Raw genomic sequence first — 26,387 nt, forward strand, 5'->3', positions numbered from 1 at the left:
ATAAAGTCTGAGACCAATAATGCTTAAGTCATCTGTGAATGAAACTAAGGAATAGGTTTAAGAGGCTGAAGTATGGAACAAACTCACAATTTCACTGACGATACATTAGCCTAACTCAAGTATAACCAAACTTTGTCTTTTGATCTAATCACTGTATAAACAAATATAAATGTAAAGCTAAATAATATTTTGTTGATTATCAGAAATCCCTACTTACCTAAATTATAAATACTAAATCATATTTGGATGGATCTTACACAACACTTGAAAATGGTCAATCTTATTTAAAGCATTTACGATGACTTTTAATCAGAATAACTAATTTATGAAATTATTCTCTAACATGTTAACATTTTTCTGCATATATATGTGCAGTTTGCATTCATAAACTTCTTGGACATGAGAAATGGTGTTCTACTTGCTGTTTTTCACTATCACACAAGCATGGTGATTGGCAAATATTAGGCACTCATATGTTCATTGAATTAATCAACACATGAGCAAAAATTATTATTTGTATTCCTGGATTCTAATTCTTAATTTAAAAAGAAACAACCTGAGTGAGATACCCAGAAACAATGTTGAATATATTTGCTAAACAGCTTAAAAGCAAAAACTTAAAAGAAATTTTCTTTTAAACTATAAAAAGGGCTTTATAATGCCTGTAAAAACAAATGCAAAAGAGCTGCATAATGACTCAGGTAATAATTTTTCAAAAAAAAAAAAAACAGAAAAACTCAATATTTTAATATAAATTATTATTTTCGGCAATCTCTGGACACTGCTGTTGCAAGACTCTGGTTTTGAAAGCTGAAAACCACCAAAAATTTTAAAATATATTTACTAGTCAAAGACACCAAAAAACAAAAGATTTTTAATATGACAATGGATTGCCTAAATCACATACTAAATTGCTCTATACAGGGAGATTTCACAATCCAGGAGCCATAGCCATGCTGCTGCAAGTACGATTTCAGCAAAGTTTTAGCTTCTTGATAGGATCCAGACATACTCTATAGAAAGAAAAAAATTGAATTATAGAATATAGGCAGAATTTGGCTTATGAAAAGTTAAGTAACCCTAATCTTGCTTCTTAAGTTTGACATTTTAAAAATTAAAATATTTTTGAATTCCTATTTTTCTCATTGTTTTTGAAACTAAACATTTTCCTTTCCAACACTCCTTAAAGACAACTTTTTGAACATTTTTTATTAAAATAATCATACTCATCACAGAAAACTTGAAAAGTAGGGAAAATATAAAGAAGAAAATAAAATCTGTGTGTAAGGCACAAATAATAATCACCATCATTTTGGTTCCCTTCATTTTCTATAAATCAACATATAGATGAACTTTAAAAAAAAAGCTTTACTGAAGTATAATTACATACCATAAATGCACTCACAATTGTACAGTTTGATGATTTCTAGTAAACTTATAAAGGTATGCAACCATCCCACAGTCAAGTTGTAAACCAGTTCTATCACCTGCAAAAAAGTTCTACTGTGTCCATCTGCAGTCCAATCTGTATTCCCAGATCCAGCCAGCCATGAATTTATCTGTCTTTAGAGTTTTCCTTTTTCTAGAGATTTCATAAAAACTGATGGAACACAATATGAACTCTTTTGTGTCAGGCTTCTTTTGATTAGCATAATGCTTTCAGATTCATTCATATTGTTTCATGTATTTATAATTGGATCTATTTCATTGCCGATTAGTACTTCATCATATGGATTTATCATATTGCTTATAGATTCACCAACTGATGAACAACTGAATGTTTCCAGTTCTGCCCTATTATGAATAATGCTGCTGTAAACATTTATGTACAAGTCCTCTGTGGATATAAGTTTCTGTTCCTCCTAGACAGACACCAGTGAAAATGCTGGATCACATGGTAACTATACGATTATCTTTGCAAGACAGCCAAATTATTTTCCAAGGAGACCATACTATTTTACATTTTCATTGGCAGTGCAAGAGTTCTCCAGTTTCTCTGCAACAATACCTAGTATATGGTGTTTTGGAGTTTAGTGGATGTATAGTATGGTCAACACCTACTGACCAATGAGGATGAGCATCTTTTATATGTGTATTAGCCATTTGTATATATTCTTTGCTACTTTTAAAAACTGGGTTGTTTGCCCTCTCAATATTGATTTTTAAGAGTTCATTATGTATTATTATAGATACAAGATCTTTATCAAATGTATGATTAGCCCATTTTTTCCTCCAGTCTATGACTTATATTTTCATTAATGATGACTTTTGAAAAGCAAGTTTTACATTCGGGAGTCCAAATGATCAATTTTTTCTTTTATAGATTGTGCTTTTGATATCACATCTAAGAAACTGTTTCCTAACCTAAGAATACAAATATTTTGATATTTTTTGGAAGTTTTAAGTTTTAGCTCTCTCAGAAATATGATCTATTTTTATTTTTTTGTATGACTCATAAAGTCTAAGTTAATTTTTTTTTTTTTGGTCCACAAATACCAACAGTTCCAGCACCATTTATTAAAAATAAAAAGACTATTCTTTCTCCCATTAAGTTACCTTGGCACCTTCATATAAAATTAATTGACCATAAGTGTGTGGATTTATTTCTACCTCTTATTCTGTTCCATTGATCTATATGTCTATCATTACGTCAATACATTGTCTTGACTACTGTGGCTTTATGATGAATTTTGAAACTAGGTAGGGTAAATCTGCTTTTAAAAAATTGATTTGGGGGGCGCCTGGGTGGCTCAGTCATTAAGCGTTTGCCTTCAACTCAGGTCATGATCCCAGGGTCCTGGCATCGAGCCCCACATCAGGTTCCCTGCTCAGTGGGAAACCTGCTTCTTCCTCTCCCACTCCCCCTGCTTGTGTTCCCTCTCTCGCTGGGTCTCTCGCTATCAAATAAATAAATAAAATCTTAAAAATGTTTTGGTTCTTCTATGTCCTTTAAATTTACATTTCAATTTTGATCAGAACAGCTCGTCAATTCCTACACAAAAGCTTGCTGGGATTCTAATAAGAGTTTGCCTTGAATCCATAGATTAGTTTGGCAAGAAGTGACATCCTAAAATGTTTTATTTCCAACCCATTAAATGGTACATTTCTCCATTTATTTAGGTCTTCAATTATTCTCAGCAACGTTTCATCATTTTCAGTGTATAGATCTTATACTTAGCTAAAATCACCTCTAAGCATTTTTTATGCTATTCTGGAGAAAAACAGTTTTCCCAATTAAAAAAAAAAGAAGTGTTCATTCCTAGTATCTTATATATACACAATTTGTTTTTCTATATTGTCCTTATAATGTGTACTAAACTCACATATGATATAGTTGTTTCTAATAGATTCCATGGGATATTTTGCATACAAGATTACATTATTTAGAAATAAAATGAGTTTTTCTGTTTCTTTCCAGTCTCAATGCCTTTTCTTTTTCTTAACTTGCTGAACTTGCTAGGACATACAGAGTATTGTTGAATAGAATTGAGATGAGAACAGACATTCTTGTTTTCTTCCCTAATCTTGTGGGGGGCAAGGGGAAGAGTATTCTTTCACCATTAAGCATGATGTCAATTGTAGGTTTTTCATTGGAGGAAATTTACTTCTATTTCTTATTCAGTATTTTTACCATGAATAGCTGTTGGATTTTGTGAAATACATTTTGGACATCTTTTGAGGTAATTATGTGGGTTTTGAACTTGAGTCTATTCATATAATGGTAGTACATCCAATAATTTTCTGATGTTTAATCAACCTTGTATTCTTGGAACAAACCTCCTTTGTCATGGTGTATAATCCTTTCTCTGGGCTGCTGGATTTACTCTGCCAATCTCTTAAAAATTTTGCATTTATGTTCTGGAGAGATAAAGTTTGTAGTCTTCATTTTTTGTGATGTTTTAATCCTGTTTTGGTATCAGGGTTATAGTGACCTCATAAAAGTTGGCAACTGTTCTCTCTTCTATTTATTAGTTTTTTGTAGGATTTGTGCTTCTTTTTTTGCATATAGTTTGATAGAATTCACCAGTAAAGCTGTATCTGCACTCTGCTTTTCTTTAGGAAAAGAATTTTGTTTTTAATTCCAGTTAACATTACAGTGTTTTATTAGTTTCAAGTACACAATATAGCAATTCAACAATTCCATACATTACTTGGTGCTCAAGACAAGGGCATTCCTTAATCTTCATCATCTATTAACCCATACCCTCTACACCCTCTGGTAACCATCAGTTTGTTATTCATAATTGAGTCTGTTTCTTGGTTTGTCTTTTTAGGAAAAGAATTTTAATTAATAATTCAACTACTTTATTTCAATCTGGATATTCTCTTTAGTCACATTTTATAATTTGTATCTCTCTAGGAATGTGTTCATCTAACTTGTATAATTTTTTTGAAAAAACGTTGTTTATACTGGATGCTTGGGTGGCTCAGTGAGTTAAGTGTCCACCTTCAGCTCAGGACATGATCCCAGGGTCCTAGGATCAAGTCCTGCATCTCACTCCTGGCTCAGCAGGGTGCCTGCTTCTCTCCCTCTGCCTGCCACTTCCCCTGCTTGTGCTCTCTTCTCTCTGACAAATAAAATCTTAAAAAAAAAAGTTCATAATATTCTCTTATAATTATTTTAGCTCTTTGGGGTCTGTAGTAATGACTCATCTTTCATTCCAAATTTTGATTGCTTGTATTATCTCTTACTATTTTATCAGTTAATCCAAAGGATAATCTAAAGGATTATCAATGTTGATTTTTTTTCAATGAACCAACTTTTGATTTCATTGATTTTTTTCTATTTTCTATTTTTATTTTTTCTGTTTTCTAGAATTTTCTATACCATTTTATATTATTCCCTCTCTACTTTTAATTTGCTCTTCTTCTAACATCTCATGGTGGAAGCTCAAATAACTGATTTTACAATTCCCTTCTTTCCTAATATAAGTAAATAAAGTTATAAATTTCTAACCACTCCTTCAGTTATATTCCACAAATTGTAATATGTTGTATTTTCATTCAGTCGATTTTTGATTGATTCAGAAGATTTTTTTTTTAATTCGCTTATAATTTCTTCTTTGACTCACAGGTTATTCAGAAGTTAAGCTGCTTAATTCTTAAATGGTTAACTTCCCAGATTTCATTCCACTGCTGATTTCTACTGAGACTTGCTTTATTGCCAATACTAGAGAATGTTCCAAGTGTACTTGAAAATAATGTATATTCGGTTATGTAGTGTTTAATACAGGCCAGTACAGGCACTGATATTTAAGCCTTTTATATTCTTATTTTCTGTCTAGTTGTTTTATCAACTGCTGAAATAAGACTATTAAAACCTCCTACATAATTGGAGGGCATTAGGAGAAGGGAAAAATGAAGGGAAGGTGGAAATCAAAGGGGGAGAAGAACCAGGAGACACTGTGGACTCCAAGAAACAAACTCTGGGTTTTAGAAGGGGAGTATGCGGGATGGGTGAACCTGGTGATGAGTATTAAGGAGAGCATTGATTGCATAGAGCACTGGTATTATATATAAGCAATGAATCATGGAACATTACATCAAAAACTAATGAGATACTGTATGGTAACTAACATAACACAATAAAAAATTAAAAAGTACATTTTTCTGGGAAAAAACCTCCTACTGTAATTGTAGAATTATCTATTTCACCTTTCAATTCTGTCAGTTTTGGCTTATGTATTTTTGGGTTCTGTTGTTACTAACACATGCAATTATTACATAACTATTTGTTATATGTTTCAATGCATTAGCCTTTTTACTACTATAAAACATCACTCATTGTCTTATATTTCTCAACATATATTTGATGTTAATATAAACCTTCAGCTCTCTTTATTGCTACAGTTTACATATGTTTTTTCATCTTTTTAGTTTCAACTTATTTGTGTTTTTGAATTTCATGTGTTTCCTGCAGACAGCATAGAGTTGAATATTGCCCCCCCCCCTTTTTTTTTTAACCCACTCTGATGACCTCTGCCTTTTCTCTGGAGCATTTAGTCTAATAGAACCTAATGTGATTATTGATAAAGTGGGTTCATGTCTGCCATTTCACTCTTTTCCAAGTCCCATGTCTTTTATTTCTCTGCTTCCTCTTTATCACCTTCTAGTTTTTTCAAAAATGAATTTTAATATACAATTTTAATTCATGTGTTGATATTTTGCATGTAGTTTTCAGTTATTTTCTTCATGGTTACTTTAGGAATTACAATATGCTTCTGTATCTTTTTCTTTTTAAAGATTTATTTATTTATTTATTTATTTATTTATTTATTTATTTGAGAGAGAGAGAGAGAGATCACAAGTAGGGAGAGAGGCAGGCAAAGAAAGATGGGAAGCAGGCTCCCTGCTGAGCAGAGAGCCCAATGTGGGCCTGGATCCTAGGACACTGGCACCATGACCTGAGCTGAAGGCAGAGGCTTAACCCACTGAGCCACCCAGCCGCCCTATGCTTCTGTGTCTTACTGTATTCTACTTCATATTCATACTGACTTAATTTGGTAAAATACAGTATCTTTGTTCCAATACTGACTGATTTCTTTCTCTGTCCTTTGTTATACTACCACTGTCTATATTGCGTCTACCTTTGTTACAAATTAATACACTGTTAATATTGTCTTAAAGAACTTCCACTTTCTAAAGAAAATAAGAGGAAACACATACACACACCCTTTTATATTTATCCCATGATTACCATTTTCAGTATTCTTTGTCCCTTTCTGTAGATTTATATGTCAGTTCGTGTTATTTCTTCCAAGGTTCAAGGACTTCCTTTGGACTTCCTCTTAAGGAAGTTATACTAACAACAAATTTTCTTTATTTTTGTCTGCCTGGGGATTTTTTTATTTTGCTTTTAAGAATTATCTTGCTATACAATTCCTGGTTATCAGGTTTTTCTTTCAGCACTTTAAACATATTTTTCTTTTCTTTCTTTTCTCAAAATTATATTTCAGTTAACATATCATGTAATATTGGTTTCAGGAGTAGAATTTAGTGATCCATCACTTATGTATAACATCCAGTGGTCAACACAAGTGCCCTCCTTCATACCCACCACCCATTTAGCCCATCCCTGTGCTGACCTCTCATCCAGCAATCCTCAGTTTGTTCTCTGTAGTTAAGAATCTTTTATGGTTTGCTTCCCTTTTCTTCCCCTTCCCCTTGTTTCTTAAATTCCACATATAAGTGAAATCATATGATATTTCTTTCTTATTTTGCTTAGCATAATACAATCTAGCTCCATCCACATTGATGACAGGATTTCATTCTTTTTGATGGCTGAATAATATTCCATTATATATGTATCATATATATATACACACACACAAACACACCATCTTCTTTATCTATTCATCAGTCAATGGGCATTTGGGCTTTTCCCATAATTTGACTATTGTTGATAATGCTGCTGTAAATATCAGGGTATATGTGCCCCTTGAACCAGTATTTTTGATCCTTATGATCCAACAATTGCACTACTAGGGTAATTGTTGGATCATAGGGTAGTTCTATTTTTAACTTTCTGAGGAACCTCTATACTGTTTTTCAAAGTGGCTGCACCAGTTTGCATTTCCATCAGTGTAAGAGGGCTCCCCTTTCTCCACACCAACATCTCTTGTTTCCTGTATTGTTATTTTAGCCATTCTGACAGGGCTGGGGTGCTATCTCATTGTGGCTTTGATTGCCCTAATAATGAGTAATGCTGAACATCTTTTCATGTATCCATTGGCCATCTGGATATCTTCTTTGGAAAAGTGTCTATTGCTGTCTTCTGTCCCATTTCTTGACTGGATTTTTTTGGGTTTTGGGGGATTGCTGACTTTGATAAGTTCTTTATAGATTTTGGATATTAACATCTGGTATGTCATTTGTAAATATCTTCTCCCATTCTGTAAACTGCTTTTTGGTTGTTTCCTTCACTGTGCAGTTTTTAATCTTGATGAAGTCTCAATAGTTCACTTTTGCTTTTGTTTCCCTTGCCTCTTGACAAAGGTATAGTAGGAAGTTGCTATGGCCAATGTCAAAGAGGTTGCTGCCTGTGTTCTCCTCTAGGATTTTGATGGTTTCTTGTCTCACTTTTAGGTCTTTTATCCATTTTGAATTTATTTTTGTGTATGGTTTAAAAAGTGCTCCAATATTGCCAACACCATTTGTTCAAGAGACTTCTTTCCTTTGGATACTGTTTCTTGCTTTGTCAAAGATTAGTTAACCATTTCTGCGTTTTCTATTCTGTTCCACTGATCTATCTATCTGTTTTTGATCTATCTATCTGTCTTGATGACTACAGCTTTGTAATATAGCTTGAAGTCTGGAATTCTGATGCCTCCAGCTGCTTCTTTTTCAAGACTGCTTTGACTATTTGGGGTCTTTTGTGGTTCCATACAAACCTTAGGATTGTTCGTTCCAATTCTGTGAACTGGTGGTATTTTGATAGGGATTGCACTAAATGTGTAGATTGCTTTGGGTAATATAGACATTTTAACAATATTTTTTTCCTCCAATCCATAAGCAAATCAATTCACTGCATTCTTTTGTAACATATTTGTTAAGATATAATTCATATATCATAAAATTCATCCTTTTAAAGTATATAATAAATGGTTTCTAGTATATTCACAGAGTCTTATAATCACTACCAGTAATTCCAGAATTTTTCATCACTCCAAAACCGAATCCTATGCCCATTAGCAGTCAATCTTCATTCTCTCCTCCCCCCAGTTCCTGGAAACCACTAATCTATTTTCTATCCTTATGAATTTGCCTATTCTGGACACTTCATATAAATGAAATCATATTATCTGTGGCCTTTTGTCTGGCTTCTTTCACTTAACATAACGTTTCCAAGGTTGACCCATGTAGAATGTATCAATACTTCATTTTCTCTTCTATGGATGATTAAAGATATATGCCACATTTTGTTTATCCATTCATCACTTGATGAACATTTGGGTTGTTTCCACCTTTTGTGAATATGAATACAGCTGCTACGAACATCCGTTTACAATTTTGGTGTGAATATGTGTTTCCAATTTTCTTAATAATATACCTAGGAGGGGAATTCCTGGGTTACATGATAACTCTATATTTAATTTTTTTTAAGTTTATTTTTAGTAATCTCTACATCCAAGGTGGGGCTCGAACTCACAACCTCAAGATGAAGAGTCACATGCTCGTCCAACTGAGCCAGCCAGACACCTCTCAATATTTAACTTTTGAGGAACTGTTGAATTGTTTCCCAAAGAGGCTGCATCATTTTACATTCCTACCAGCAATGGTGATGGTTTTGATTTCCTTACATCCTTGCCAACATTTAATATCTTTATGTATCCTAGTATGTGTAAAGTAGCAAATCACTGTTGTTTTTATTTGTATTTCCCTAATGATTAATGATGTTGAACATCTTTTCATATTCTTATTGGTCATTTATTTTACTTATAGAAATGTCTATTCAAATTTGTTGGTCATTTTAAAAACTAGGTCATGTATCTATTATTGAGTTGCAAGAGTTTTTATTTATTCTGGATACAAGTCCCTTAACAGATATGTAATTTGCACATATTTTTTCATAGTATGTAGCTTGCCTTTTCATTTTCTTAATTTTTGAAATGCAAAAGTTGTTACTGTAATAAAGTCTAAAATACCTTTTTTTTTCTCTTTTGGATTGTATTTTTGGTATCAGATCTAAGAAACCTTTCTCTAAGAATACACACATTTTCTTCTATGTTTTCACCTAAGAGTTTTACAGTTTTAACTCTTATATAGCTCTATCATCCATTTTGAGTTAATTTTCGTACATGGTATGAGGTAGAGGTCTAAGTTTATTCTTTTCCCTGTGGAAAGTTGTCCTAAGACTATTTGTTGAAAAAACTATTTCTTGCCACTGAATTATCTTGGTATTCTTCTTAAAAATCAACTGTCCATAAGTGTTAGGGTTTATTTCTTTTTTTTAAGATATTTTATTTATTTATGTGACAGAGAGAGAGAGATCATAGGTAGGCAGAGAAAGAGGGGGAAGCAGGCTCCCTGCTGAGCAGAGATCCTGATGTGGGGCTCGATCCCAGGACCCTGAGATCATGACCTGAGCCGAAGGCAGAGGCTTAACCCACTGAGGCACCCAGGTGCCCCATTAAGGTTTATTTCTTAACTAGCAATTATATCTTATTGAGCTATATGTTTATCCTTATGCCAGTATTACAGTGTCTTGGATTACTGTGGCTCTATGGTAAGATTTGAAATCAGAAGTGTGAATAATCCAATTATATTCTTCTTATTCAAGGCTGTTCTGGCTATTTTAGGGTGGCCTCCATTGTTGCTGAAATCAACCTTTAGATGTGCTGCCCTATTGTTAATAACCATAAATAGTAGTAAATCATTGTGGTTTTTATTTGTATTCCCTAATGATTAATGATGGGATTAATCTTTGTTTTGGTCTCAAGCAGTTTGAATAGGACATATCTAGGTATGGATCTTTTTAAATAGTATGTTCTAAAATTCCATTTTGATTAATATACAGTGTTATATTACTTTCAGGTATGCAATATGATTCAATATATTACTCAGTGCTCATCAGAGTAAATATATTCTTAATGCTCTTCATCTATTTTACCCACCCCTCAGCCACGTCTCCTCTGGCAACCACCAGTTTGTACTCTATACTTAAAAGTTTTTTATCTTCATTGGTTTCTTAAATTTCACATATGAATGAAATCATATGGTATTTGTCTTTCTCTAACGGATGGATCTAACAGGTATGGATCTTTTCAAATTTTTTTTCTTTTCTTGGGGATTTTCTGAGTTTCTTGAATCTGTTAATGTTTTTCATCCAGTTGGATGACTGATTTTTTTCAGTCATTGTTTCTTTTTTTTCCTGTTTGTCTCCCTCCTTTCCATCTGAGATTCCTAATACACATGTGTTGGTGTGCTTAATATTGTTCCACAAATCTTTGAGGCTCTGCTTATTTTTCTTCAATCTGTTTTCATTCTGTCTTTAAAAAATAACTATTGATTTATCTTCAAAGTTCACTGATTTTTATCTGCCATCTCAAATGTGCTGTTGAGCCCATCTAAAGAATGTTTCACTTATTAAATATTGTTTCGATTCTAAAATTTTCATTTGGTTTTCTTTTTTGTAGTTTGTTTCTCTACTGAGATTGCCAATTTGTTGGGGCCCCTAGATGGCCCCCTGCCTTAGGCTCAGGTCATGATCCCAGGGTCCTGGGATGGATCCCCACATCTGGCTCCTTGCTTGGCCAGGAGCCTGCCTTCTTCCCCGCCCTCTACCTGCCAGAAGCTCCCCCCTGCTTGTGCGCACGTTCACTCTGTCAAAAAAAAAATAAATAAATAAAATCCTTTAAAAAAAAAGAGATTACCTATTTTTTGATACACTGTTATATTTTTTTTAATTCTCTGAACATATTTATAATAGCTGCTTTGAAGTCTTAGCTATATTTAACATTTGGACCCACTTAGAACCAACTGGTTCTATTGACTATTATTTTTTCCTGAGAGTAGATTTCACCCTCCTGTTTTTTACATAACCCGTATTTTTTGGTTAAAACTTAAACTTTCTAGACAACATATTGTAGAAACTCTGGATGTGGTTTTATTTTTTTCTGAAGTTTTTTATTTTTAAATTAGCTTGCTTAAATTGTGAGATCTGTTTTCTCCATGGTGTGCAGCTGCTGTTGTCCCTTCCCAGTTTTTTTATTACTTATTTTTATATTTTAGCCTGGTTTACTAATAGTTATGCTATACCTGCACAGCTTAATGATATATGATTTCAGCAGACACTGCTCAAACACCTTAAACTTATAAGGCATCTACCTTCTCATCAATTTGTGTGTGTATTGGTGGAGGAGGTTGTGTACATAGTCCCTCCACCCTACCCATGACTTTGCTTTCCCTGGTTTCAGTCACCATAGTCAACCACAGTCTGGATCCCCCTTATGATGTATCAGGAGGTCAATAGTAGCCTCCCGCTATGTCACAATGCCCACATCACTCACTTCACTTCATCTCATCAAATAAGCATTTTATCATTTCATTTCATCACAAGAAAAAGAAAGTTGAGTATAGTATGACAAGACTTTTTGAGAAAGAGATCATATATCTTTTATTACAATACACTGTTGAAATTGTTCTTTTTAAATCATTGTTGTTAATCTCTTGTGCCTAATTTATAAATCAAACTTTATCACAGATATGTATATATAAGAAACAACAGTATATAGAGGATTCAGTATTACCTGTAGTTTCAGGCAGCCGCTGGGGTTCTTGGTAGTATCCCCCAAGGATAAGGAGGGACTATTGGATTTAATGTTGCAGCTAGTTTCTCTTTTACAGTTTCACTCGTTACTGGGTTCTCTAGAGTCTTCCCTGAACAAGTGTAGGTTCTCATTCAGCCAAGGATATATGGAGAATTTATCTCAGCCCTTCCATGGCTCTTTCATTTTTAAAATCTACCTAAGTAAGTTACTAATTGGTTCATCACTTGCCCCAACAAGGACTGCAACCTTGGGGCAGCAAAATTATTGATTTTCCCCATTTGTTTCCTACTAGGTTTGGCACTTTTAGCTGGCAAAGCTTCCAATTTTTACCCTCTGCCCCAAATCAAGTCTACCCTCAAGCAGCAAAACTACTACATCCTCACTCTAGTAAAAACTATAGTTCTTGCCATTTAAACAAGCAGAGAAGAGGGAGAAAGAACAGGAACAGCCCTTGGATGAAGGTACCACAAACTCCAGTTGTTCTTATCCAAAGCCCGAGCTGTTTTTCAATAATACACACTCTGTCTTCAATTTCCAGAGTTGTGAAAGGTGGTTTTTGACAATTTTGTCCAGTTTTTATACTTGCTTTTCTAAATAGGATCTGTGACTTCATGGCACCAAAGACAGAAATTGCCTAGATAAGCTTTTATACTTAAAAATGTATGTACATACCCACAAATCTGTAGTAAATTGTTTCACAGGTTGGGAATATACAGTCTGAGCATTAAGATATTGTTGAAATTAAGAGACTTTCATACAATACCAGATTACTGACTGTAACTAAATTTAGGTTATCAGAAACAATTTGTATTGAATAACTTGATGTCTTGCGTATGGCATATTATAACATGGTTCATCTCAGACTATACCAAACAAAAAAAGCAGATTAAAACACACATCCAGTATAATATTCTAAAATATATGCATACATAAACATATATATATATGCAAAACACAAGAAACTGAAATAACATGCTTACAGGATTAAGGGTATCATAATTTGAATGGTAGGAAGAATTACAAGTACTATTTTTCCTCTGTATTTAGAAAAATTGCCAAATTCTGTAAATATGAATTATGTTTGTAATACTAAAAAAATATATATTTTTAAAGACAGAAAAAGGCTATATACATCACCTACTTAATCAGGCCCAAGTCATACACTGAAATTAAAGCAGTTTCACATCTTTAAAATAGGAAAATTAATTTATATGGAAATCTTATTGTATTATTTTAGAATACTTCTAAAGTTAGAAAGTTAATACATACAGAAAAAAATTTATCATTTTGTTTCTCTGGGTATGAAAGCAGGTTTTGATAAAATATTGTCAAAATAAGTACACACCATACTAAAGTGGCTACTGTAGGTGGCAACATTCATTTACATATTCAATTTCTGGCATATTGGTTTAAAAATTAATTCTACCAGTACATGGAAGTATCTTATATTTACTTAACTATTTCAAGCAACTTCTCCTATAGCTCATTATCATAAAATTACATTTTTGTCATCTTAAATATTATTTCTATGATCAATTTCATTCCTTTAAGGACTTACCTTTGCTGCATGATATGTACTAGCTTCAAGTAAATCTTCTTTTTTAGCTTCTTTGGCAAGGAGGTTAAATCGACTTAACATTGCAGCTTTACAAAGCCGACTTGCCATTGACACACCACTTTTAAATGGGGAACTAAAGTAGAAAGGAATGAAACATCCACTAACTATTATTCAAGAATTTATGTTGACAATTGTAGAGATTAAAATCAACACAGAATCTACAAATACTTTTCTAAACTATATACAATGAAGATAATGATTTTTACACAAAAATCTTCTGAATATTTGCTTTCTTTTGTTAACTTACAGCTTAAATTATTATAGTGTTGCATTAAAAATTAAAGATGGTGGATACTGGAACAGTTTATTGTTTGAAGCAAAATTAATCTATGTTGATTCAAATAAGGAGAGTGGTTGTAGCAGAATTGACTGGAAAAAGGCACAGGAATATTTTCTGGAATGATGAAAATGTCCTATATTTTAATGAGGTGGTGGTTATACAGGTGTATACATAGATCAAAAGTTATTAACTATATAGTACATTTCACTGTATGTAAATTTGAACTAAATATATATGTTTATATATATATTTATGACCTTCCTTCCATCTATGTATACATATGTACATGAAGATATATTTTTCTGTTTCTAATAAAAGTGGATCCATAGACCATGAAATTTTTTGCTATAACTCTCATTATATCTTAGTTGTTCTTGTATTCACAAAAATTGTCCAAATCCTTCACTCACCTCCATACTTTTTTATTGTGTTATGTTAGTCACCATACAGTACACCATCAGTTTTTGATGTAGTGTTCCAAGATTCATTGTTTATGTATAACACCCAGTGCTCCATACTGTATGTGCCCTCCTTAATACCCACCATGAGGCTCACCACCCCTCAAAACCCTCAGTTTGTTTCTTAGAGTCCACGGTCTCTCATAGTTCGTTTCCCCCTTCCAATATCCCCTCCCTTCTCTTTGCCCTTCCTTCTCTAATGTCCTCCATGTTATTCCTTATGTTCCACAAGCAAAACCATATGATAATTTACTTTCTCTGCTTGACTTATTTCACTCAGCATAATCTCGCCCACTCCCATCCATGTTGATGCAAAAGTTGGGTATTCATCCTTTTTGATGGATGAGTAATATTGCATTATATGTATATATGGACCACATCTTCTTCAGCCATTTATCTGTTGAAGGGCATCTTGGTTCTTTCCACAGTTTGGCTATTGTGGATATTGCTGCTGTGAAAATTGGGGTACATATGGCCCCTCTTTTCACTATATCTGTATCTTCTGGGTAAATACCCAACAGTGCAAATGCAGGGTCATAAGGTAGCTCTATTTTTCATTTTTTGAGGAATCTCCACACTGTTCAAAGTGGCTGCACCAACTTACATTCCCACCAACAGTATAAGAGGATTCCCCTTTCTCCACATCCTTTCCAACATTTGTTGCTTCTTGCCTTGTTAATTTTTGACATTCTAACTGGTGTAAGGTAATAATTCAATGTGGTTTTGATCTGAATTTCCCTGATGGCTAATGATAATGAACATTTTTTCATGTGTCTGTTAGCCATTTTTATGTCTTCATTGGAGAAGTGTCTGCTCACTTCTGCACAGCAAAGGAAACCGTCAACAAAACAAAGGGGTAACCCACGGAATGGGAGAAGAGACTCACAAATGACACTAGAGACAAAGGGCTGGATATCCAAGATCTACAAAGAACTTCTCAAACTCAACATTACTCCACACTCTTTATAATGTGACTTTTCACATTCTCTTTTCAGTAACTTGTGGTTGATTTCCATTCCCCCTGAATTTGGGCTAGCTTTGTGACTTATTTTGGTGAATGGAATAGAGGATGTGTCAGTTCTGAGCCTGGGCCTCATAGGTTTGTGTGCATTCTCTCTAGGGAATGCCAAATGAGCCAGCTGGGACTAGTCTACAAAATGGTGAACAACACATGGACCACAGCCCTGTCATACTTCTAAGATCAGCCAAGTTGAATTTCAGTTAACCTAGAGTTAAACCCAGATGGATGAGGGAGCCCAATAAAATCCAATTCAGTTGACCTAAAAACTTGTCATCAGTAATAAATGGTTATTTTTTTAAAAGATTTTATTAATTTGACAAAGAGACAGAGAGAAAACACAAGCAGGGGGAGTAGAAGATGGAGAAGCAGGCTTCCCACAGAGCAGGGAGCCTGATGTGTGGCTTGATTCTAGGACCCTGGGATCATGACCAGATCTGAAGGCAGACGCTTAACTGACTGAGCCACCCAGGCACCCCATAAATGGTTATTTTAAGTCACTAAGTTTTGAGGTAGTTTTATATACAAAAATAGTTAACATATGAGCCTGTGTATAAAATATATTAATCTCTCCATTAATATTTTCACCATGATACCTTTTTTTGTCATTTTCCGAACGATTCTCCTGGGCTTTTCAGGTACAATATGATACCATATGCAAAGAATGGTAATTTTACCTCCTCCCTTCCAATATTTTATAATCTCTCATTTCTTTCTCTTATCCAAATGCTTTAAATAAAATATTAACAATAGTAAACAATCGTGTCTTGTTCTGGATGTTATCATCAATCATGATGATCCTTTGACAAATAAACACACATTTTTTAAATTTTTTTTAATTTTTTTTATTTGTATTATTAGCCCCAGGTGTACAGGTCTGTGAATCGCCAGGTTTACACACTTCACAGCACTCACCATAGCACATACCCTCCCCAACGTCCATAACCCCACCACCCTCTCCCTACCCCCCTCCCCTGGGGCAACCCTCAGTTTGTTTTGTAAACACACATTTTTATCCTTAACAAAAGTATTGAACAATTTCCTTTTTATTATCTTTACCTTAGACTAGCTGAAGTGCTAAATTATATGCTTTCTTAGAATTTTGAGCCATGAATGTGTGGTATCTCTAGATCAATTAATAAGACAATTTTAATAAGAATTCCTAATCTGGTATTATTTCTATTTTGTTACTATCCTCACTCTTACAAAAAATACCAATTGGTATTGTTGTATAAATATGTATTTTTTTAATGTACTGCTACATTCTGCTTCTTAATATTTTATTGAGATATTTTGCTTGGATATAAAACAAAGTTTCATGTATAACTTTTGTGGAGAGAAGGCAGCAATGTTCTATTAGATTTAAGTAGCAGTGATATACCTGCTCCATAAAAAGATTTTAATGTTTTACATCTTAGATAGCACTGGAAATTTCTGCTATTTAAAAGTTTAAAAATTCCTCTGAACCTCCTCAGAAGGGTACTTTGAGAATAGTTAGAGAATAGTTAGAGTGCCTTCTTGATAACTTTCTTATGAAAATAATCTGTTTAGGTTTTCCCCCTCATTTGTACCATCATGGAAATAATTTTTCCTAGAAATATATGTATTTCACAAGGTTTTTAAAAATACATGGTTGAGCAAATAAGCTTTTATGATTATCTTAATCTTCTATTTGTTAATTACGCCCTTATTATTTATTAAATATGAGATTAGCTAGTGATATTTTCCCACAGAATCAGATTTTTATTACATCTAACTTTTTGTTATTTAGCTCTTTAAATTATATTTCAAGTTTTGCTGATTTCTACATTCTCCTAAGTTTATTTCTATTATCTCTTGATCTAAGCATCTGAAGAACTGGCTTTTCCATTCAGCTTTGCTTTAGCTGTATATATCTTACAAGTTCTGACATGTAATGCTTTCAAAATTCTTGCTTTCTAAATATTCGGTTTCATTTTATATTTCCTCTTTAGAGCCAAAAGTTAGAGGACTTTTATCCCCAATGAAAGAAATTCCTAACATACTGATTTTCTTCTTTGGAGACTTACTATATCAAAATCAGAAAATACTATCTACATTGCTTCTAACTTTAACTTAAATTCAAGTTCGTTAACATACAGTGTATTATTAGTTTCAGGGTAGAGTTTGGTGATTCATCAGCTGTTTATGACATCCAGTGCTCATTACATCAAGTGCCCACCTTAATGTCCATCACCTAGTTACCCCATTTCCCTACCCACTTCCCCTCCAGCAACCCTTAGTTTGTTTCCAACAGTTGAGAGTCTCTTGTGGTTTGCCTGTTTTTATCTTATTTTTCCTTCTCTTTTTCTATGCTGCTGTTTCTTAAATTCCACATGAGTGAAATCATATTGGTATTTGTCTTTCTCTAATTCTGCTTAGCATAATACACTCTAGTTCCATCCACATTATTGCAAATGGCATGATTTCATTCTTTTTGATAGCTGAGTAATATTTCTGTGTGTGTATGCGTAACTCTCACATCTTCTTTATGCATTCATTTCCTGATAGATATTTGGTTTTTTTCCATAGTTTGGCTAGCATAGAAATTGCTGCTATAACTTTGGGGCGCATGTGCCCCCCTTAAATCGCTATTTTTGTGTCCTTTGGATAAATATGTAGTAGTGCAATGCTGGGTCATAGGGTAGCTCTATTTTTTAACTTTTTGAGGAATCTCCATACTGTTTTACACAGTGACTGCACCAGTTTACATTCCTACCAACAGAGTAAGAGGATTTCCCTTTCTCCATATCCTCACCAACATCCACTGTTGCCTGAGTTTTTCATTTTAGCCATTATGACCAGTGTGAGGTGGTATCTTATTGTGGTTTTGATTTCTATTTCCTTGATGATGAGTGGTCTTGAGCATTTTTTCATGTGTCTGTTAGCCATTTGTATGTCCTCTTTGGAGAAATGTCTGTGAATGTCTTCTCATTTCTTGACTGGATTTTTTGGGTTTGGGATGTTGAATTTGTTGAGTTCTTTACAGATTTTGGATACTAGCCCTTGATCTGATATGTCATTTGCAAATATCATCTCCCATTCCATAGGCTGACTTTTAGGTTTGTTTCCTTTGCTGTGCAGAAGCTTTTTATCTCGATGAAATCCCAATAGTTCATTTTTACTTTTGTTTCCCTCGCCTATGGAGACTGTCAGTAGAAAGTTGTTGAGGCTGAGGTCAAAGAGGTTGCTGTCTGTGTTCTCCTCTAGGATTTCAATGGATTCCTGTCTCATATTTAAGGCTTTCATCTATTTTCAATTTATTTTTGTGTATGGTTTTAAGAAAGTGGTCTAGTTTCATTCTTCTGCATGTTTCTATTCAGTTTTCTCAAAGTCATTTGTTGAGGAAATTGTCTTTTTTTCCCTTTGGATATTCTTTCCTGATTTGTTGAAAATTAGCTGGCTGACTATAGAGTTGAGGATCTACCTCTGGGTTCTCACATTGCTTCTAACTTCTAGAATTTGAGATTCTCTTTGTGTCCTAACATAGGATCCGTTTTTTTCAATATTCTATATTCAATATTCTATAGGTTCTTCAAAAGTAGGTGGATTTTATGTTTTTACGGTGCAGAGTTTTGTGTAAGTTAATCATATTTACCTTTTTGTTATTTAAAAACACTATATCCTTCCTTATTGTGTTGTCTATCTGATCATGAACTGAAAGGTCAATTACTGTCTCAACTAGTAGTGGATTTCTATTTTTCCTCCTCTTCTGTAACATATGCTTTATGAATGCTGATACTATGCTATTTGTTGAATAGATAACCATAACTATTCTTTCTTCCTTGTGAATTACACATTTTAATAATAGTTTCCTCTGCCTTATGTAATGCTTTGGAGCTGAACAATGTCTTGTCTAATATTTAGATCACATCTGCTCTTTTCATTTGTGCCATTTAGCTATAATAAGTTAATTAAGCTCATTTTACATTAATTTCAGCTTTGTTATGCTCATATTTTATCTGCTCTCAGTAAAAGACTTTTTAATGTTTTATCGAAGAATTGTTTTGTCTGTGTATAGCTGATTCGAGGTAAGAATAGTGTAATTCACACTAGCTGAAGTAATCAATAGTATGCCTAAGTTCATAACGAGAAACAGTTGTATGTGGTCTTAGTTTAAACCCATCTTTCAGAAAGAAAGCAGTTTAGGCATTTAAAATTTTAACATTATTCATTACCTCATTATAAATGTATGGTCACACTAAAAGTACAGTTTTAGTTTTACTCGATAATCAATGGCAAGGATGTTATAAAGAAATGTCTTAAAGGCATAGCATATTATGGTTACTGACAAGGGCTTTGGAAATAAAATGTCCAGATATGAATCTCAGGTGTGTTACTATTTGGGAGACTTTAAAAAAGATACTAAACGTAGCTTGAATCAATTTATCTGTAAAAGAGCAACACTACCACCTTATCTACAGTTATAGTAAGAAGGCAGCATAAACATAGTATATTAGCTCTCACATTCAAGTATATATAAGTAATATTTGAAAACACATGTCAAAATACAGGTTCTTAGAATTAGAGAAATTCAGATTCAGTAAGAGGAAATGAATTTTTAAAACAAAACATTATATGATTCTAGTGTTAATTAAAATCATGAAATGATACTTAGAAAAATACAGGTTCTGGAGACTGATTTTAAATACTCTCTCCATACAACTTACTATGTAATTTCAGTAAGTTACAGAACTTCTCCAGGTCTGTCTTCTCATCAGGGAAAAAAAAAATATTCGTTTTTTGTTTTTTTTTTTAATTAGTACAATGCCTACAAAATAGTCACACTCAATCATTATTATTGTTCAAAATTCAAAAAACTGAACTTAGAATAATTTTAAAAGTTCCATTAAAATGAATTTTTGCTTAATATTTTTAAGGGTTTTGTTTTTTTTTTTTATTATAGTATAGATAGATGGGAGGTAGATTTATTGTGAAGCTTAACCTTCTGGGCCCCTTACACTTGCACAGGACCCTTCCAAATACAGTTGACCTTTGAACAACACAGGTTTAAACTGCACAGGCCCATTTATATGCACATTTTTTCCTGATAAATACAGTACTGTAAATATATTTTCTCTTAAGATTTTTTTTCAGTTTTTATTTAAATTCCAGTTAGTCAACACAGTGTAATATTAGTTTCAGGTGTACAATTTAGTGATTCAACACTTATATCCAACAACCAGTGCTCATCACAAGTGTCCTACTTAAATATGTGATTTTAAAAGAAATTAATAATGCTAACCTTTCAGTGATTTTTCCACTTAGGCCATCCACAATCTCCAAAGAAATGTCCCCCTGAGCCCAATTCAGACTCAGGGATTTATATTCCAAGTTCGTTTGAAGTGGATATGCAGCAGGTACTAAACTAACATGAGGTCTGTTGACTAAATAAAACATTGGAAGTTTTGAAGTGAGTGCATCATCAACACGTTGCTTTATAGCAATTTCTAAACCTCTAGTATCACTGCAATTCCCATCACCTAGAAAGTAAAAACAAAACACCCAGAAGTTCAATATCAATAGACAAAAAAAAAAAAAAAAAGGAAACAGTCTAAAGTCTATTTTTTTCTTGCAATCTATCCTTTCCTACTTCTCAGCAGCTACTTCTGTATTTTTTACCAGAACCAGGACAAAGTAACAATGGTCATAATTTCCATTAAAAAAATTCTACAGAAAATAACAAATCAACATTCCAGTGACTAAAAGTGAAGAGCCAGAACTGACCCAGAAAAAAATATAGTGCTTTTTACAAGGTTCTGTCAGAAAGAACTGGTTCATCCTGTCTTGAATTCTCAGATTACAGCAAGAAACTAGCAAATAATACAAGAAATAAATGTGGCTGAGTATTGGTTGGTGAGATTAAGTTATTTTTCCACATCTATGAGCCACAAATTACAACTATTCCAGTACAACAGTGTTCCATTTTCACAAAACAATTTAAATAATGACCATTTCTGGTTACAGTTGTGGCTAATATCAAAATCTTTGAGTTTTCAGTTAAAATAATTGTTGGAAGAATGCTAAAAAAAAAAAAAGGTGTAATATCATTAGTGTAGTATAATATAGCGGGTTGATCAAACTTAAAATAGAAGTTGGACAAGTCATTCCTATTTAAAAATTAGTAATTCAAAATTGGATCTCTTTTCTCCTTAGAGGGTCAGAAGTTCTCTCAAAGACACATTTTACATACCACTAAACATTATATCACAAAGTTTTGTTTCCATACATTGGAACTGCTGAAGTGGCTAGTGGTTTTACACTCACTATGATTATTTGGAAACTAGAAAATTATGTAAAAAGAACATGAATTACTGCTGACACCCTTTTTCTAAGCACTCCTTTGTGGTTTTTTTTTAATCTCAGTATAGTTAACATACAGTGTTAAATTAGTTTCAGGTATACAATATATGGATTCAACAATTCTATATATTACTTGGCACTCATCAAGATGTGTACTCTAAATCCCCATCACCCATCCCCCGCCACCACCAGCCACCCTTCCCCCCCCCCTCTGTTCTCTACAGTTAAGAGTCTATTTTCTGGTTTGTCTTTTTTTTTTTTTTCCTTGCTTGTTTCTGAAATTCCACATGAGTTAAACCATAGGTATTTGCCTTTCTCTGATTTATTTCATTTAGCATTATACCCTCTAGATACATCCATGCTTTTGCAAATGCCAAGATTTCATTCTTTTTGATGGCTGAGTAATATTGTATGTATATGCCACATCTTCTTTATTCATGTATCAGTAGACACTAAGTATTCCTTTGAACAACCCAAATTAAGAAATACCGACAAATTAAGACTAGTTAAAAATATGCTTGGGCACAAAAAAAAAGATATGCTTGGGCACAAATAGTTGAAAAGAAGTAAGGTCTATGGAATAGTCACTGTCTATAACGAACAGAAGACATGGATTCAAAAGAAAATGTTACATATTACACACTGTGCTACAGAATAAATGTGTCCCAATAAAATTAATAGGTTAAAACCTTTCCAATGAGATAGTAGGCCTTTGTGAGGCACCCTTAAAAAGAGGGTCTCATCCCAGCTACAGTATCAGTGGAATTTTTATTGTAACAGCCCAAACAGATTAAGACATACTGTAATGAGATAATGGCACTGTTTGTGCCTAAAATACCAAGATACATGTGGGGAAAAAAAAAAAGGAATTTGTAAGTCAAATTCCATTTGGGATTTCTTACATACCAAATTGTTTCACCAAAACGTTTCAATATGGTGGTATAACAGCAGTAATGTAATAGAAAAAAGTATATTACTATTAGAAATTTTACTTTTTCCCTTTATATGTGTACACTTTAACTATTAACTACATCCAAAGTATGGTTTTGGTTATACCTTGAGGCTACATCTTGTTCCTGGAAAAATACAGCTCTAAAACTGTCATATAATAGGGAAAGTTTGATTTATCTCGAGTCCTCTAAAATAACATGAAACCCTAAGGTAAAGTCAAAAATTAAATCTAATCGAGGACCATAGCTGACCTGACTGGACACTTTTTTATACAGAAAAGATTCTGAGGAGATTAATCTACCATAAGTGTAATGTAAGTCAGCAGAAATGGTTGCTGAAACAGCTATTAAAAACTGAGAATGCATGAGTAGGAATATAGTATATAAATCAAAGAATCAAACATTAAAGAACTATGCACTGGTCTTACATCTGGAACAGCATAATTAGTCTGAGGTATTACATTTTAACACCACCACCCATATGTTACAGAACATCCAGAGAAAACAATTCAGTTCCTGTGAAACACAAATGTGTGGCTAGGAGAAGACATAAAGGCAAGAAGCATCTTGCCTTTGTATTCATAATGCTCACTCTGTATTTTATTGCATGAATGGTACCCCTGAGAATAATGCGATGGTATACAACACCTAGCATACAGTAGGTGGCTTAATAAGTACCTGATGAAAAAAGAATATAAAAGATTAGATTATCAGAGACCAGTAATTATCAATCCTGGATGCACATTAGAATCTTGAGGGGTTGGGATATTAATACCAATGCCATTCTCACATTATCTTAAAAGCTTCCTGGGTTAGCATAAAATACAACAAGCATAAAAAATAAAATTTATTTTTCAAATGTTCTGGGCAGAATTAGTTTTAAGTAGAAAAAGAGCACTTTCAGAAACAAAACATGCTGATTCAAACTGTTTATTTATGAAACATTTACTGACCCCCCTAGCACAAACTGGACCAAGATGAGTGTGTCAAAGCACCTGCTTTCAAGAATGTCAAGTTTAACAGACAAAGCAGTGAGATTCTAGTCACTCACTATGCTCAGACAAAGCTATCAGAGCTCAATTTAATACAAAAAGCAGCAGCATGAGAAGTTATAAAACTGGTTTTGAGTCCAGGCTCTGCCAATAGGCAGACTGACTGACTTGGGGCAATTATTTTACTAACACTAACACTAACAATTACTAACAGTAATTAATTACTGATCTTAAAAAAAACAAATACAGAATCTCTCAGGTTATCAAACGTTTCCTTAAAGTCCATGAACTATGTTTAAAATAGATTCTTTCACTAGGAGGGAATTAGCAATTGGTATTCTTTATAATCCAAATGTACAATTCAAATTAGTGTATTAAAGGAACTGGACAGAAATACCTCTGTACAAACACTCTTGAAATTTTTAGACAGATGATCTTACCATAATAGAATACCAAATTTTCAAAATACACCTTAAAAACCTTGAAAATTAAAAAATTAAAATCCAGCCCTTAAGTACTTAAGCAAAGTGGATTTTCTTCTTTATATGGATTTTTAAAAAGATTTTATTTTTTTATTTATTAGAGAGTACATGTGCATGAACAGGGGCCAGGGCAGAGGGAGAGAATCTCGAGCAGAGAGCCCCATGATGGGGCTGGATAGCCACAACCCTGAGATCATGACCCGAGCCAAACTCAGAGTCAGACGCTTACTGAGTGAGCCACCCAGGAAATCCTACTCTGGATTATTTTCTTTTCAATAATAGTAAATGTCTTTTTAGCAAGCCTAAGACTTTTTTCCTAAAAAAGAATACTACCACCATTAAGTGATAAAATGAATATCTAAGAACACTCACAGCATAAAATTGGCTTCTGTAAACTTTATAAAAAGTTAAGTAAGTTGAAATATAATAAATACTCTCCCCACTGGTAATAGATCTAATAAATAAGGTTTTTAAGAATTTTAAATAAAGACTTGTAAAAGATTTCATAAGAATTATGAGAGAACAGGATGATGTAATTATCCTCAAAGAATTAGATTTAACTTATATTGTCAGTACAGAATTACAGGGAAGCAAATTTCAATTCTAAATAAGGAGGGCTTTTTTTTCTTTAAACAACTGGGGCTATTCAATTAATAGAACAGATTGGTTTTAAATCCTATACTTCACATTACATTTTAACACCACTACCCATATATTACAGTTTTAAAATAGGGTTAGATGATACTCTATCAGGAATGGTATAAAATGAGTTTACTTACTAAGTGAGAAGCTCTACTAGACTACAAATAAAGTTCAGTGAACTCTGAAAGTTCTTTTTGCTCTCTAAATTTCTCCTAGTGTACAGAAACTTTAAATGACTATTTCTCAGAACCATTCGCATCATCTGTATCAGAATCACCCAGTGGTGCTCTTACATGTATATTCCTCTGTCTCAAAACTCCCTCCCCTAGAAACAGAATAGAGATCTTTAGGAGGTCCAAAAATTGGCATTTTTAACCAACAACTTAAACATATTAAAATCACTTAGGTTATACCAGGAAGAGCACCAATTAGCTTAAGATGTGTCCCACAAAGATGCCAAGAAAGAGAACAGAAACAATTTTACAAAGTCTATAGTGTTTTTATTGCTACCTGGTTCCCCATTGCTAGAAGCAAGAGGACACTCAAAATGACAAGAGATTTAATTTTTAAGCTCCTGTCTCAAACCACTAGCTAAATGCTAAATAATTTTACAAGAGCCTATATCCATCCTTTTAAGAAACTAAATATAGCATGGAGTTATGTCATATAATGACAAGTTTGACAGTATTTTCTTCACCAAACTCAAAGAAAGCTGTGATTCTAGAGACAGCATAGACAATTCTTATATACTTAATAGACATTCAAGAAAAAAGGCCTTTCTTAAAGGAGATTGAGAAAAGTTTAAATCCTGAAAGAGTATGAGACCTAAAAGAAAACAAGGCAAAGAAATTCAGTAAGCAAATTAAATCTAAGAAATGTGCCACCTACAATATGTATTTGGAATAAGAAGATTTAGAAGTAACTCTTTTGAGGGTAAGAATAACTGGCATTATCATATATTACCAGTGGGGATGTGATTTGAAGGGTAACTTAGTAACATTTCTCAAAATTGCAAATGCATACATTTTTGCCTGCGATTCTACTTCCAGAATTCATCTTAGAAATAGATACACGTATACATGTGCAAATAATATAAAAAGGTCATTCACTATAGCATTTTGTTAGCTGAAAAAAATTGGAAGCAATCTAAAATTCCCTCAACCTACAAGTGGTTAAATACATTATACCTTTATACAAAGAAATACCATACAATGAGACACAAATAATAATGAAGAAATTCTTTACATACCTGACATGGAAATATTTACAAGATATATTATTAAACAAAAAAAACAAAAATGCAGAAAAGTATGAACTGTATTATCTATTTATACAAAATACAAAAAAGAAAAAAGAA

The 26,387-nt window shown here is 33.2% G+C and overlaps 1 protein-coding gene across 1 annotated transcript in view; it reads right to left on the minus strand.

Annotated features, from left to right (window-relative positions):
• Positions 1-899: 899 nt before the first annotated feature.
• Positions 900-26,387, minus strand: part of LOC111154858 (adenosine deaminase domain containing 1) — a 63,753-nt gene continuing 38,265 nt past the window's right edge. Inside the window, exons 10-12 of the mRNA XM_022514796.1 lie at positions 20,907-21,144; positions 13,828-13,960; positions 900-1,013 (exon numbers count right to left, since the gene is read on the minus strand). Coding sequence (XP_022370504.1) covers positions 900-1,013; positions 13,828-13,960; positions 20,907-21,144 — 485 coding nt within the window. The remainder of the gene's footprint in view (positions 1,014-13,827; positions 13,961-20,906; positions 21,145-26,387) is intronic.

The sequence above is a fragment of the Enhydra lutris genome, unplaced genomic scaffold (assembly GCF_002288905.1).
Source record: "Enhydra lutris kenyoni isolate GAN:26980312 unplaced genomic scaffold, ASM228890v2 scaffoldscaffold3, whole genome shotgun sequence".
NCBI lineage: Eukaryota > Metazoa > Chordata > Mammalia > Carnivora > Mustelidae > Enhydra > Enhydra lutris.